Below are 12,867 nucleotides of genomic sequence, written 5' to 3'. Positions count from 1 at the left end.
AACAAACCAACCTCTCACTGGCTTTTCCCCCTCTCCAGTGCCCGCAAGGCTCTGCTCAGGGTTTTGAAGCCGTGAAGCCATGGGGGGGACTTCAGTCCCAAGAGCTGAGAGACAGGTCGCTGCCAGCCGCTGAAGGTGGTGGAGGGTTTGCTCTTCCCCGGAGAGTCTTCTAGGAGGCGAGCGCAAAGCCACGTAAGTGGCAAGCCCAGGCTGTCCGCCATGCTGAAACGCAGACTGTGGTTGAAAAGGAACAAAGTCCCCGATCTTGAATTGCTTGTCTGCATCAAAGCCAGGAGATGGGGTGACTAGCATTTGTATTTTCTCAGGGTACCTGTATAAATGATGAAAAGAGGGGAGAAGCACGGACTTCAAGAGCTGGGATTAAGGTGCCAGGGATTCATGCTCTGTGCTTTCCCTTGAGGGGAACCCTGCAGCGACCTTCCGGTTCCTTCTGTCTCACTGCTGCTTAGAGGGAAGGGAGGCTGGATGTGTCCTTGGGATCTCTGCGGGCAGGACCCAGCACCCACAGGGTGCTCCTGCCTGCAACTTCTGCACCTGCATTGCATCCTGTCCCTTTGTCCCTGTCCTTAGCAAGTGCTGAGGAAACCACACTGGGGACATGGCTCGCTTCTCCAAGCCCGGCAGTCCCTCCGGCAGTTCTCCTGCCTCGTAGGCAACAAGACCGTGGTAGTCTGAACCTGCTTCCTCTCCCGAGGACATTCTCTGCAGCTGAGAGCTGAGGATGCCTCCCATGGACCTGACTTCGCTGGCACCTAGCGTGTCCTCTGGGAGGTCAGTGTTTGCGGTTGGGAGTCTCCTCCCGCTGCCACCAGCTGACCCCATGGCTCCCACACAGAGGCAGAGGCCCTGAGTGACTGCTGGACAAACAAGAGGGTCTGACAGTGTGGTTCCATGGCTCCTCCGGCAAGAAGTACGTCTGGGGAGGAAGGAAGGCACGGTGGGGCGCCACAGTCCGGGTCCCCGTTATGCTCGAGATAGTCCCACTGAGACCTGCGCGGCCAGGATTGGAAACCAGTGCGCCTACTGCCTTGTGATGGAAACCAGAGTCATGGTGGTGACAAGATGCCGGGCAGGTTTGTGCCTGGTGTGCAGCTCCTGCCAGTGAGCGAGTGGAAGGACCATCGGGACATGGGCCCCTGGAGCTTGTGCTGCGTGGGCTCCTGTGGCTTCCAGAGTCAGTGAGGCCTGTGCTTTTCAGCCAAGCCTCTTGTGAGAGTTCTAGGAGTCCATGGTCAACGTGTTTCGCTTGAGTTAAATATCTTTGGTCCTGAAGTAGCTGAATTCCCAAATGAAGGTCATTCCCAGCTGAAGGGTTGGCACCATGATCTGCGGTTATCACGTGAGACGTTAGACTGTCGCTGTCCCGGGGGTTGTTCACGGGGTACTCAGTCCCACATTGGGCTGCTCTTTCAAGCCTGTAGTAAGAGCTTTTTGTGATCAGTTGCTGCTCTGGAGGCTGGTAACCACGGTCTGGCACGACTCTTCCTTGGGGACCTGTGACCAAGCAGTCCTGTCATCTGCATCAGGTCCCACTGAATGTTAGCACCTCATCAGAATGTCCACTTGGCAGACAAGTTCCCACTCCCACCGGGGCTCCTGTGTGCACGACCTTGAGAGGGCATGGTAGGAGTCCCCGTGACGCAGGAAGGTGCCTCCCTCCTGTGGCTGGTCAGGGGACCCGATCTCGTCCCCTATCGGCTGCTCAGGGGACCACACGCTTTTGGGGCGAGAGTCTGGCACTTGAGCGGGAAGGAGCTTGAGTCCTTCCTTTGTCTGTTTTCACAGCTCAATACATGGAAATTGATAATCTCTCAGTGAGCATGTGATGTGGAATCAAGTCAGATGAGGAATGACTCTCCTTGGAGGGCTGATCTTACCGCTGATGGGAGGAGCCGGTTTCACAGAGGGCAGGCGCGGCCTGTGCGAAGCTGCACCCAGCGGCTCTCCGAGAAGGGGTGTGTCTTCTCCATCTCAAGGAGGCTTGTGGGGCAGGGCGGGGCCACACGAGGCTCCACTGAGACAGTAATAGGACTCATTAATGGTGCTTAGTCCTTTTGCTCTTACCAGCTACGTGCTTGGTTTATCCGTGATCTACCCCAAGGTCGATGTCATCACACCTGCAATATTGTTGTATTTTTGTACACATCTCTGTAAGACAAGGGTCCTTGAAACACATGACCATGGTACCAACGGCAACACTGCACATAAACTAGCAGATTCGTAGGACTGAGCCCGCAGGTGGTGCTCAGACATCCCGCTTGGCTCAGTGGTTGGTTGGTTGTGCCTGGGACCCGGACGTGTCTGTTTGATCTGGCTAACGTCCCTGCATGTGCTGGGCTCCCTCTGGTTTCCTTGCAGTCTTGCAGAAACCAGGTCATGCAACCTAGTCGTCAAGTTTTAGAAGCCCCCATATTCTGGATTCAGTTGGTCTTCAAAACTCGTTTGCTGATTTACCGCGTGTCCTCTGAGGCCACAGACCCCAGCATCCAGTGCCATCAGCTGCCGCTGTGGACGCGGACACCTGGCTCTGACAGGTGGAGGAACATGCCTGGAGCTTTGCGTCAAGTGAGAGGATCGAGTCGGGCCCAAGGACTCCAAAACCACGATTTTAACCACTACTCTCAATATTCACAAAACAGTTTGAAGATATTCAAATTTATTGTGGGGGCTTTCCTCTATAAAGCTCTGTGAGTCTGTTTTATTGATTGTTTTCATCGTGTGGGCAAAGGTCTCGATACAATTTCAAAAATGTCCTTTTCTTCTCTGATCTATGCAGTTAAGTAGGATTGGTAAAGTGGGCCCTTCTCCATCTTGACAGGTTTGATCGGTTTTTAGCCTGAGGTGACTGGCCATCTGTGACCAAGGGAAGTTCACCATCATGGTCAGTGACACTCAGGCGCCCCCAGACTAGTTGCTTTATTTCAGTCCACTGCCCTCTGTAAAGTTGGAGTTGGAGTGTCTGCCCCACGCAGCTAAGAGGCAACTGGCCCGAGGTGAGCACCCAGGATGCCGAGGCAAACCGTGGTGCACATCACGCTCCTCCACGGCCAGACACGTGTGCTGTGCCTCGTCCCTCCTGATGCCTGCCTGCTTTTAACTCCTGGGCTCCCGGCTGAGGAGTAGAGCACAATCCTGTGGCTCAGAACCCACCAGGAAGGGGCGCCTAGGGGGCTCAGGCTGTGACGCATCTGCCTTCAGCTCGGGTCATGGGTCCTGGGATCGAGTCCCAGGTCTAGCTCTCTGCTCCGCAAGGAGACTGCTTCTCCCGCTCCCTCTGCCCCCGCCCGTTCATGCTCTCTCAAATAAAATCTTAAAAATAAAGAAAGAAAGAAAAAGAAAGAAAGAAAGAAAGAAAGAAAGAAAGCCTTCTTTAAGTTTTAAGTTTTTGGAAAACCAAGAAGACATCATTAAATGATGTAACCAAAAATCATCCACTTTTAAGTGGGAGGAGCGGAGTTGTGTTTTAAAATACAACTACGGGGGCACCTGGGTGGTTCAGTGGTTAAGCATCTGACTCTGGATGGCGGCTTGTGTCGTGATCTCAAGGCTGTGAGAGCCTCGTGTCAGGCTCCGTGCTGAGTATGGCGTCTGCTTGAGATTCGCCCCCCCCGTCCCAAACACAGGCCCCAACTCTGGGATTTGTTAAGGTTGGAAAATTCTGCATCCCAGGTCCTGGGGTCTGGCAGGAGAGCTTAGTGTAGATGAATAGTCTTGCACGTCCAAGTCCGCAGAGTAGAGCTGTTTTTAAAGAAAACAAGTGGAAAGACTTCTCCCACCTGTTCCTCAGGACGCTGCAGACTCCCATCTGCCGGCCCGGCATGGGCTCTTCACGGGGAACGTCCTTCCCAGCAGGACTCTGCTGCTCGCGGGAAGCCTCCTCAAGCTCGCTTCTGCAAGAACTCTCCCCAGCGGGACGACTGCTTTTCTTTCCCTTTTCTCATAAACACAAATGTGCTGTGGGTTTGCATACACTCAATGCTTTCTCCAAGATCTTTTTTTTTTTTTTAAAGATTTTATTTATTTATTTGACAGAGAGAGATCGCAAGCAGGCAGAGAGGCAGGCAGAGAGAGAGGAGGAAGCAGGCTCCCTGCTGAGCAGAGAGCCCGATACGGGGCTCGATCCCAGGACCCTGAGATCATGACCTGAGCCGAAGGCAGCGGCTTAACCCACTGAGCCACCCAGGCGCCCCCCCCCCCAAGATCTTTTTGTATTAATTAAACAGGCTCCATGCCCAGTGCAGAGCCCAAAATGGGGCTTGAACTCACAACCCTGAAATCAGGAGTTGGACACTTAGGCAGCCGAGTCACCTAGGTGGCCCTTTCCACGGAGATCCCTAAATGTAACAGGGCATTTTGGGGCTCAGGCGGTTCAGTGTCTGCCTTCTGCTCAGGTCATGATCCCGGAGTCATGGGATTGAGCCCGAGGTCTGGCTCCCTGCTTGGCGGGGAGTCTGCTTCTCCCTCTTTGCCCCTCTCCCCTGCTCCTGCACATGCTCCCAAATAAAATCTTAAAAATAATTATATAATTATTTACTAGGAAAGAGATTTTAATTTCAAACTGAAAGTATATTTTCTCTATTAATCAACATTTGCGATTCCTAACACGTGGTGTTAGATACAGTAATATTTTTGAGCGAAATGGGGCAGGCACATGATTCCTTTATGATCAGGTTCCTGGGGCACCTGGGTGGCTCAGTCGGGCATCCGACTCTTGATTTCAGCTCAGACTGTGATCTCAGAGTTGTGAGATCGAGCCCCACATTAGGCTCTATGCTCAGTGGGGAGTGTGCTTGGGATTCCCTCTCCCTCTGCCCCAACCCCCTGTGTTTGCTCTCCCTCTGAAGAAATAATTCTTCAAAATATAAAATCCAAGTGTTCTCTGAATTCTCCTAAAGTAATCCATGATTGCACAATTGCCCTTTATTTTTTTCAAAATTTTTTAGTAATCTCTACACCCACCATGGGGGTTGAACCCACGACCCCAAGGACTGAGTCATACATTCCACCAACTGAGCCAGTCAGGCGCCCCTGACACAACTGCCCTTTGAAAAAGACACTGCGACAGGTGAAGCGATGAAGTGGAGAACACAGGTAGGTATGTGGGCGTCAGATTCAGCCAATCAGCCATTTGAGGTTGGAAGAACACAAGGACGCTCAGCACAAGGTCTTACTCATTCTGTTTATTGGACTGAAGGGGATACAAACAATTGGGTAAGTGCGACGCATGGACATGGAAAAGGTGTATTAAAAAAAAAAAAAAATCCCAGTAAAGCAAATCAAAGTTAATGGAGTTTCAATTGAACAAAATTTTAAAGACGTTTAATATACTACACATTTATAAAATAAAAGTTAACAGGGTGTTTTGTAAATAATTAGTAGAACAAGTGAAAATAAATATCAGAGACCTGAAGTTTTTATGCTTTAATGAAATAATAAAGCGAAGAAATTTAAACTACTAAATATAATCTGAGAGGCAGTTAAAAAAAAAAAACAAGAAACAAAAATACCAGAACCCCCCAAATTTAAGAACACAATTCTCTGAAACACTGAATCCATCCATAGCAAATAGTTATTACAGACCAAAAGCTCTAAGTGTCAGCTAGTTCCACCACAATGCCATGGAAATCTGGACAGTTTAGGCATCTTGAGATCAGCACGTAAGTTCTTTTCTTGATCTCTCCAGCTTGGTTTGTAAGTACAAACATGCGTCTGTGGGTCTGTTCCCTCGCCACACACACACACACACACACACACACACACACACACACACACGTTTTCAAGGAGCCAACGACATGTTTTTTTCCATCTGTGCCTAAAAATGTTACGATTCGGTTTTAGCACATTGACCCTGATAATGAAAATGCTTGAGTCAAAGATGGGAACACATCTCAATCTTATAAAAATAGAGCAGTATTGAGCAGACCCTAAACTCAAGAGAGGGAACTTCACACGTGCATGAGACTAGTAAAATTGACCAGAACCCAGAAAGTGGTTTCTAGGACTTTTGATGACTTAAGTACGCTCTCTCCCCCACACGGACACACGACACACACACACACATTTTTATACTATTAGTTTCATTAAATCCAGCCTATCTGGATTAAATAGACAGGGGTGGGTTTTTATAGTTTTTGTTTCTGCAACTATAGGACAGCTACTGAACAATAGCTTAACAACACTGGAAATTTCAATTCACCCTGTTTTTAGAAAGTGTCTATGTGTAAATAATGCAGGTTCACCTCTTAAAGTTAGCCGTGTGTAGGAAATCAGATATGGTTTTGAAAATGCAAGTAGTATTTTGGAGAGTAAGGCCGAGAGAGAGCTGCTGAAGCCTAAATGAGAGGCTAGTGGAAAATTAAACCGGGATGTTGGTACACTGTAGAGCTGGGACACAAAGGAGATTAAGAAAAAGGTCTTCTTTCCTCCCCATTCAAAAGCAGCCACTCTTCTGCTGTCAAAGAAACGGACACACAGAGCGCCCTTTCAAGAGATGCGCAGTCTATTTAGCACTGAGCAGAGGTGATAGGGTCAGTTCGTGTGCAGGAAACAAGAGCCTAAAAAAGAAAATTTCAAGATGGGGAGGGGTGGGGAAGAAGGGTTTTCTATTAATGTCGCAGAATGCCGTTCTAGAGGGAGAACACGCCCAAGAACAGAAACCGCTCTCTCTCTCTGGGTATGGGTGTGGATGAAAACACAGACCATAACTGGGACTTTTTTTTCTTCCTTTCAACTAGCCGGTTCCTTTCATCACCTTGTCTGGATTTAGAGCTAGGTAACCCCATCTGTTCTCCCACCCACTAAAATGGGCCCATCTGTTGGGACGCCTGCCCATTTCCTCTTCTGAGATGACTTACCTGGTTTTATATGACACATTGGCCTGGCCTAGGACAGTAGCAGAAACGGAGCCAATTAGGGAAGCTATGTCGGCCCCCCGCCCACACTGGACCCTCACCCCTGGCTCTTCATCCCCTCCCTGCCCCAGTCCTGCTCAAGTCCGACGCTGTACTAGTCATAACTGATTGTTTGGAGGAAAAAGACATTTAATTTCATACTTGCTCTAGCCCTCAATCAATGAACGACAACAAAAACATTTTTAAGCACATGGAAATGAGCCTACTAACCTGATTTTTGGAGCCCCAATTCTCCACTCTGTTTTGATCTATGTGCAAAAAGTATTGGTACTTTTCAGCTTATACATTTGTTAGCCTCCTGCGCTGGCTGGCCCGCGTCCTCGCTCTCCAGCCTATAGCACTGTCAGGCGATCCTAGGTCTCTGCCCCATGACCTCACTTAGCATGGTCCCCACGCAGCCCTGGGGGGCCCACTGCCTCGGCCAGCCCGGGCGTGCTCTTCCCTAGCCACTCTGAGGGCCCCTGCACCCTCGTCACCCCATGGCAAGGAGTTACACTCTCTGTGAAGTGTGCCTCACCTCTATGCCACTTTTTTGTGGTTTTGTTTTTTACAGTGTTTTTAACAGAAAAACTCTGATGTGGGGCTGGCTGGGGGAAGCCCGGGTCAGAATGGGGGCCAGGCTGGCCCTGAGCAGGCAGCACTCTCGGGGAGCGCCCGTGGGGCCCCAGGCACGCTGCACTGGCTCTGCCCACCGTTGGTGCCCACCTTGCTGTAGCGACTTGGCTGCAGGGATGGCTTCGGGGTTTGGGGACTCACCGAAAACACGAGTGGGTTTAACTGCACTGAGGTAAAGAGAAGTTGCCACTTACTTATATACAGTTACCAATGAAGACTTTTATTCAAGCTCAAAGTAAAAAGTAATTTGAGTTAAGAAAAGTGAAGAACCAGATAAACTGTAACATATAGTTATTTGTAACTCAGAAGTATCAAAACAGGAATTCTTGATTCTCTAAGTGGTGGTCTCTGCAAAATGGAGCTTAAAGAAATCTTTTACATACCAATTTGATAAAATAATCTGCCGACCACGGTCTGTCACTTTCTCTTACTATGAGCTTTTGGGAGAATCCGTGCTATTTTAAGGCCAATTGTGTTTGTCTTTCTTCTCCCCTCCTTGACTTGCCCACCTGTCCCTGGGGCTGGCCCTGCCCCGTGCCCACGGGAGGGTTCCTGACACCCAAGCCTTTCCTCGTGCTGGACAGACTGCGGGTGTGGCTGGACCCCAAAGGGGACATAGTACAAGCCCCTTTCTTCACCAGAATCTGATCTTGGGGGTACTCCTACTCCTCCTCCCAGCGTAACAGCTGTGGTCCCCCCCCCCTTCCCAGAGCCTCTGCAGAGAAGGGGAGGGAGTCTGGAAGGAGACCAAGTCAGCTGCATTCTGCTGTTAATGGGGTTTAAAAGCACAATGTGAACATCAGGCTTTTGGCTTATTCTAAATGTGAAATCCTCAAGATTCAAAGTGCTTTTCCTTGAAGGAGACCGTTCTTTAAACTAAAGGGGGAGGGGAGGCAAGGACTACCCACAGCACCAGTTTGAATGAGGCTTGGTATGGCAATATTGGGAAAACGGAGAAGGAGTGATCTGTCAATTTATGTATCTCTACAGGTCAGAATATCAAGGGCCATTAAGATCAAGGACTGTGAGGTTTTAAACCCAGTTGCGGTCTGTCTGGAACCTGCTGAATCCTTCTGACAAGCTCAAGGAGACTAGGAACTTCCCCAGTGGTTACGCCTCATCTCCACTCTCCCGAGGGATTGCACCAGAACACCTTCCCAAGCCAGGAACAGCTTGGAACGGGCTTTGCTGCGAACCTAAGCTGACTCCTGATTTCTCCTGTTGGTAGAGATTTAAAATTCTCTTTTCGAATCTTGAATTTCTTCAACATCAGGTACTGATGTTCCATCAGGAATAAAACAAAAGGGGGGACACCTCACGGCAGGACTCTGGATTTCTTGGGCAATGTCCTTCAAGCACTGTTTCTGGGCAAGTCTCACATGGGATTCCAGAAGAGCATCAGTTATACTGCATATCTAAATCAGAGAGGAAACTTTTTGAAGCTGGTTTAGATTCCAAATGTATACAAATGAAGTCACTTTAATCCTATAAATACTTCTTAATTTATTTTTAAAAAATTGTGCTGTTAACCCTTTTACGGGGCAACAAGCTATGTGAAAAGTACAAAACTTTTTGTCAAATGTAATATTGAGAGTGCTTTTGACATAGTTCACTGGTTTATCGTCTGGATCAGTATATACTGCGCAACGGGCAAGGCTAGAATCCATGAACCAAGCTGCAAAGATCTCAAGCTAAATAAGGCGGAAAGATTTTGGAGAAACAAAAGAAGGAAATTCTTTCCTATCCAATGTATACTCTTCAGACTAATGCACTCCTTCTATCAAGCCTTCTAAACTGTTAAATAAAGTTTTCCAAACAAGCATTTAAACTTCATTACACAGAAGAGCAACAAGAATGGTATCCCACCAGACAAAAGGCAGGAGGGAAAAAAATATATATACTGAGTTCAATGGGTAAGCCTGAATGTAGCACAGTTCTTCACAACCGATGGGGGGATAATTCAACATGGTGTCCAACAACGTTCTAACGACGTGCTTCATCTCAACTGGTTACTATGAAGCAAGGTGTAAATGTTTGGCCCCAATCGGGCTTCAGAAATGGTTCTTTTTTCATGACGAGCATGTCTGTCCAGCTATCAATCATGTTTGTTTGCACCAAATCCCAAGCCATTAAAATACGACTAATTTTAAGTTAAACAGAAGTCGTCTGCTCCACATTCGCCATCAACTATCCATGCTACTGCATTCCTCTGAATGAAGACGGGATGAAATGTGTTTCGGGGGGGTGGGGGGGAAGAAGAGGGGAGGGGAAGAAAAAAGTCACCAGTTAGAAAGTTTTAATATCAGCATCATGATATTACAAAACGTACTACCACTGAGAACAATCACACCACAGCCAAGTTCTTGGTTATTTCCATCATCATCTTTAGAACAATGTGTCCGTGTTGTGTCTTAGCCTGTATATTATAGACTAAATTAATTACTTTGATTATTGGAGAACCCAAGTGAATAATCAAATTAGAATCTCATACTTTAAAAATGAACCTTCAAGTAGTTCTGTGGAACAGGAAATCTTTATGAATAGATGACAAAATAAGGGGGGAGGGGAAGACCTGACGGTCCAAGGTAGGAGGGCATCTGGGACCGCGTGCTTCACTCACTCAGCCCGAATTCTGTGCTATCTTCCAACTGTTTGTTTTTGGGAATGGGTCAACAAGCCTCCTGGACACAGCTGAGCGGCTCTAATAGGTACATTCACGGGCTGGACGACCATCTCATCACCTGTCAGCAGTCACACACAGATGCCAGCACCCAGCCCCCAGCAACCCCACTGGTCTTTCAGTCTCCATGGACCTGCCCACTCACTTCACAGAAATGGGGCTGCACTAAGTGGTCTTGTGTCCAGTGTCTTTCACTTGGCGTATTGATCTGAAGATCTGCGTTGCAGCGTTGGCCTGCTTAGTCCTAACCTACTTGACACTTTCCTTAAAACAACACCGTATGGAACTCTACTGTTAGAATGAAAGGTCAGCAAGTTCGTTTTTGAAATGGGAGTCAAATATTTTTGCTTAAATGACTTACAGTATGCTAGGGTGTCATGATTTTTGAATGTCATTTTCTTCAGCCTCATCTATGTTTTCCAAAATTTCTATTCCAAACAGGTATTACTTTAATTAGTTAAAAAAAAAAATTCAAGTAGGGGAAAGAACCCAGAAAATACCTACATAAAAGGCATATAGCCAAGTACCTAAGTTTTACAGAAACTGTCCTCCTGTTTCAGGTATCTGTGAATGTATTCCTGGGGCTGCACCTGTGTTGCCAGAACACAAGGCAGGGCCGTGGCGGTGGAGCGGACCCCACGAGGCCCAGCTCTGGCTCCCCTGCTGCCTCGGTGTCCACGGCCACTTGCTCCACCCAATGGCGGGGCAGCATAGGCATCGTCTCTGAGCTGGGTCTGAGGTGTACCTGCTTACCAGGAAATTCTCTATCTACCTAATGTTTCTCTGTGTCTCCAAATCGAACATGGCTCCTTGAAGAACAAACTTCCAAATGACTGATAAAATGAGAGAAGCACCTAGAATCATGGTTATGGATCTGTAAAACACCAGTTGTCCAGAGGGTCTTGGTTCCAGCGATGGTCCCAGAGGCACACGGGCTGGTCCTGTGGGGACACGCAGACGCAGGAGGGCCTGCTGGGCTCTGCACACGTGTGCAGCGGGTCTCAGTCTCACCCGCGTCCTCTTCCGGCCTGGCATGCTCACCCAACCGCAGGTGCTCCTTCTCGCTGACGTCTAGGTGGGACACGCGGGGAACAAAAGCCTCTTCATCTGTTTTCTGGGTGACTCGCTTCCTTCTAAGGAAACCAAACATTTCGCTTGCTGTTTGAAAGAAGAGCAGCACATCCTTCCCGTATGAGCTCTCATGGCGTCTTCCCTCCAGCGCTGCTGTCTGGCTCAACTGAGCCATGTCCTCAAGGGAAAACCCTTCCACCCGGCCTGCGCCTCTGTCTTCTCCCCCATAGAAACAAGGGTGGACCCTGCTGTCACAGGGCTGTGATGACGGTGTGCCAGCTGGCTGGACACATCGCCTGGCCCTGAGGCACAGGGCAGATCGCGGTGTCCTTCTCTCCTGGTCACGCCCGGTGCACAGGGGGCCACACGGTGTTACGGGGACTTATTCGTAAGAGCAAATCGTTCTGAAGTTGTTCAAATTTTGTAATATTAGCTAGTTCTTATGGGTGTGAAAGTAGAAAACGCTTCCTGCATCACGAAGCAAGACTTTCAAGATTCGTTGAGCTGAAAAAACTAAACAGCTACACAGCTATAAACGCGGTGGCGTGCTCCCCTTCGTGCTTCCCAGTGTCACACATGTGCACACATGCGTGTACCACAGACACACAACCACACACGCACCACACACACACACCTGTATCTCAGGTTACTGAAAATCCTTCAGAGGAGAGAAAGTACACAGTCTCTAAAAGAGGGAGGAAATGAACTCTATCCCACACTTCCAAGTACTGCTGGGCCAGGTGTCACCAGAAGGAAACACGGGGATGGTGTGCGGTGGTGTTACCTTCGATATTCTGGTGGTCTATAAAAGGTGCTGGTCCCCATATTCTAACAGTGCCATCGTCTGAGGCGCTGGCCATCATGGATGGGATCTGTGGGTTCCAGCTCACACAGTTCACTGTGCGTGTGTGCCCTGTCAGCTCCGCGATTGGCAGTTCGCTACGTTTGTGCCAGATGTAAACCTTGTGATCTGAACAAACAGGAATTCAGAGAAAAGTCAGGGAATTGACTTCAGCAAAACCAACTGATCTGAAATTTATCATCATCACACACACGACACAGGACTCAATTATTAGAACTTAATATGACGTGAATAGTTGAATAAATCACCTTATGATCACCTTTTTGACCCAATAAACTTTTCCCCTCTAAAGGTGACTGATTCTCTCAAGTCATCACAAACTCTGCCATGTTCCTTAGTACCTGAGAGGTGGATCACAGTAAAGATCTCCCGGTGGAAACAGACATAGGACAGAGCCGATAAACGCTCCGGCAATGGGCAGCGCCTGAGCTGCACTGCGCCAAGCCAACGGCAGCAGGAACGTGGGCACAGCCAACCCTCTGCCGGGCAATCTCTGCGGCCGGGTGCTCGTGTTGTTTGGCTCTGCTGCTGTGAGGTGGGTGCCATACTCCTGCCCTTCCTGGGGAGGGGGCCCGAACCGCTGCGGCTGCCCACCCAGGCTGAGTGGCCCGTAACTGGTGAGTCTTCACCTGTACAGGAGGACTGGACTCACCCCACTACGTAGTGAGGGTCCAACAGGTTTGTGTATGAAGAGTTCTGAAAAGAGC

At 48.8% G+C, this 12,867-nt stretch overlaps 1 protein-coding gene across 4 annotated transcripts in view; it reads right to left on the bottom strand.

Moving 5' to 3' along the window:
- Positions 1 to 5,181: 5,181 nt before the first annotated feature.
- The window catches only part of WDR26 (WD repeat domain 26), a 43,986-nt gene continuing 36,300 nt past the window's right edge, over positions 5,182 to 12,867 (bottom strand). For 2 of the 4 annotated variants that reach the window (XM_047705723.1, XM_047705725.1), the window contains exons 13-14: positions 12,083 to 12,268; positions 5,182 to 9,756 (exon numbers count right to left, since the gene is read on the bottom strand). In XM_047705723.1, the coding sequence (XP_047561679.1) occupies positions 9,731 to 9,756; positions 12,083 to 12,268 (212 nt within the window). In that variant the 3' untranslated portion in view covers positions 5,182 to 9,730. Of the gene's footprint in view, positions 9,757 to 11,166; positions 11,361 to 12,082; positions 12,269 to 12,867 lie in introns of those variants that run through there. The other 2 variants (XM_047705721.1, XM_047705724.1) reach the window with 1 other exon arrangement.

This window comes from Lutra lutra, chromosome 15, assembly GCF_902655055.1.
Source record: "Lutra lutra chromosome 15, mLutLut1.2, whole genome shotgun sequence".
Lineage (NCBI taxonomy): Eukaryota > Metazoa > Chordata > Mammalia > Carnivora > Mustelidae > Lutra > Lutra lutra.
Note: the sequence above shows the minus strand (reverse complement) of the source record. Positions and strands in the feature narration are given on the sequence as shown.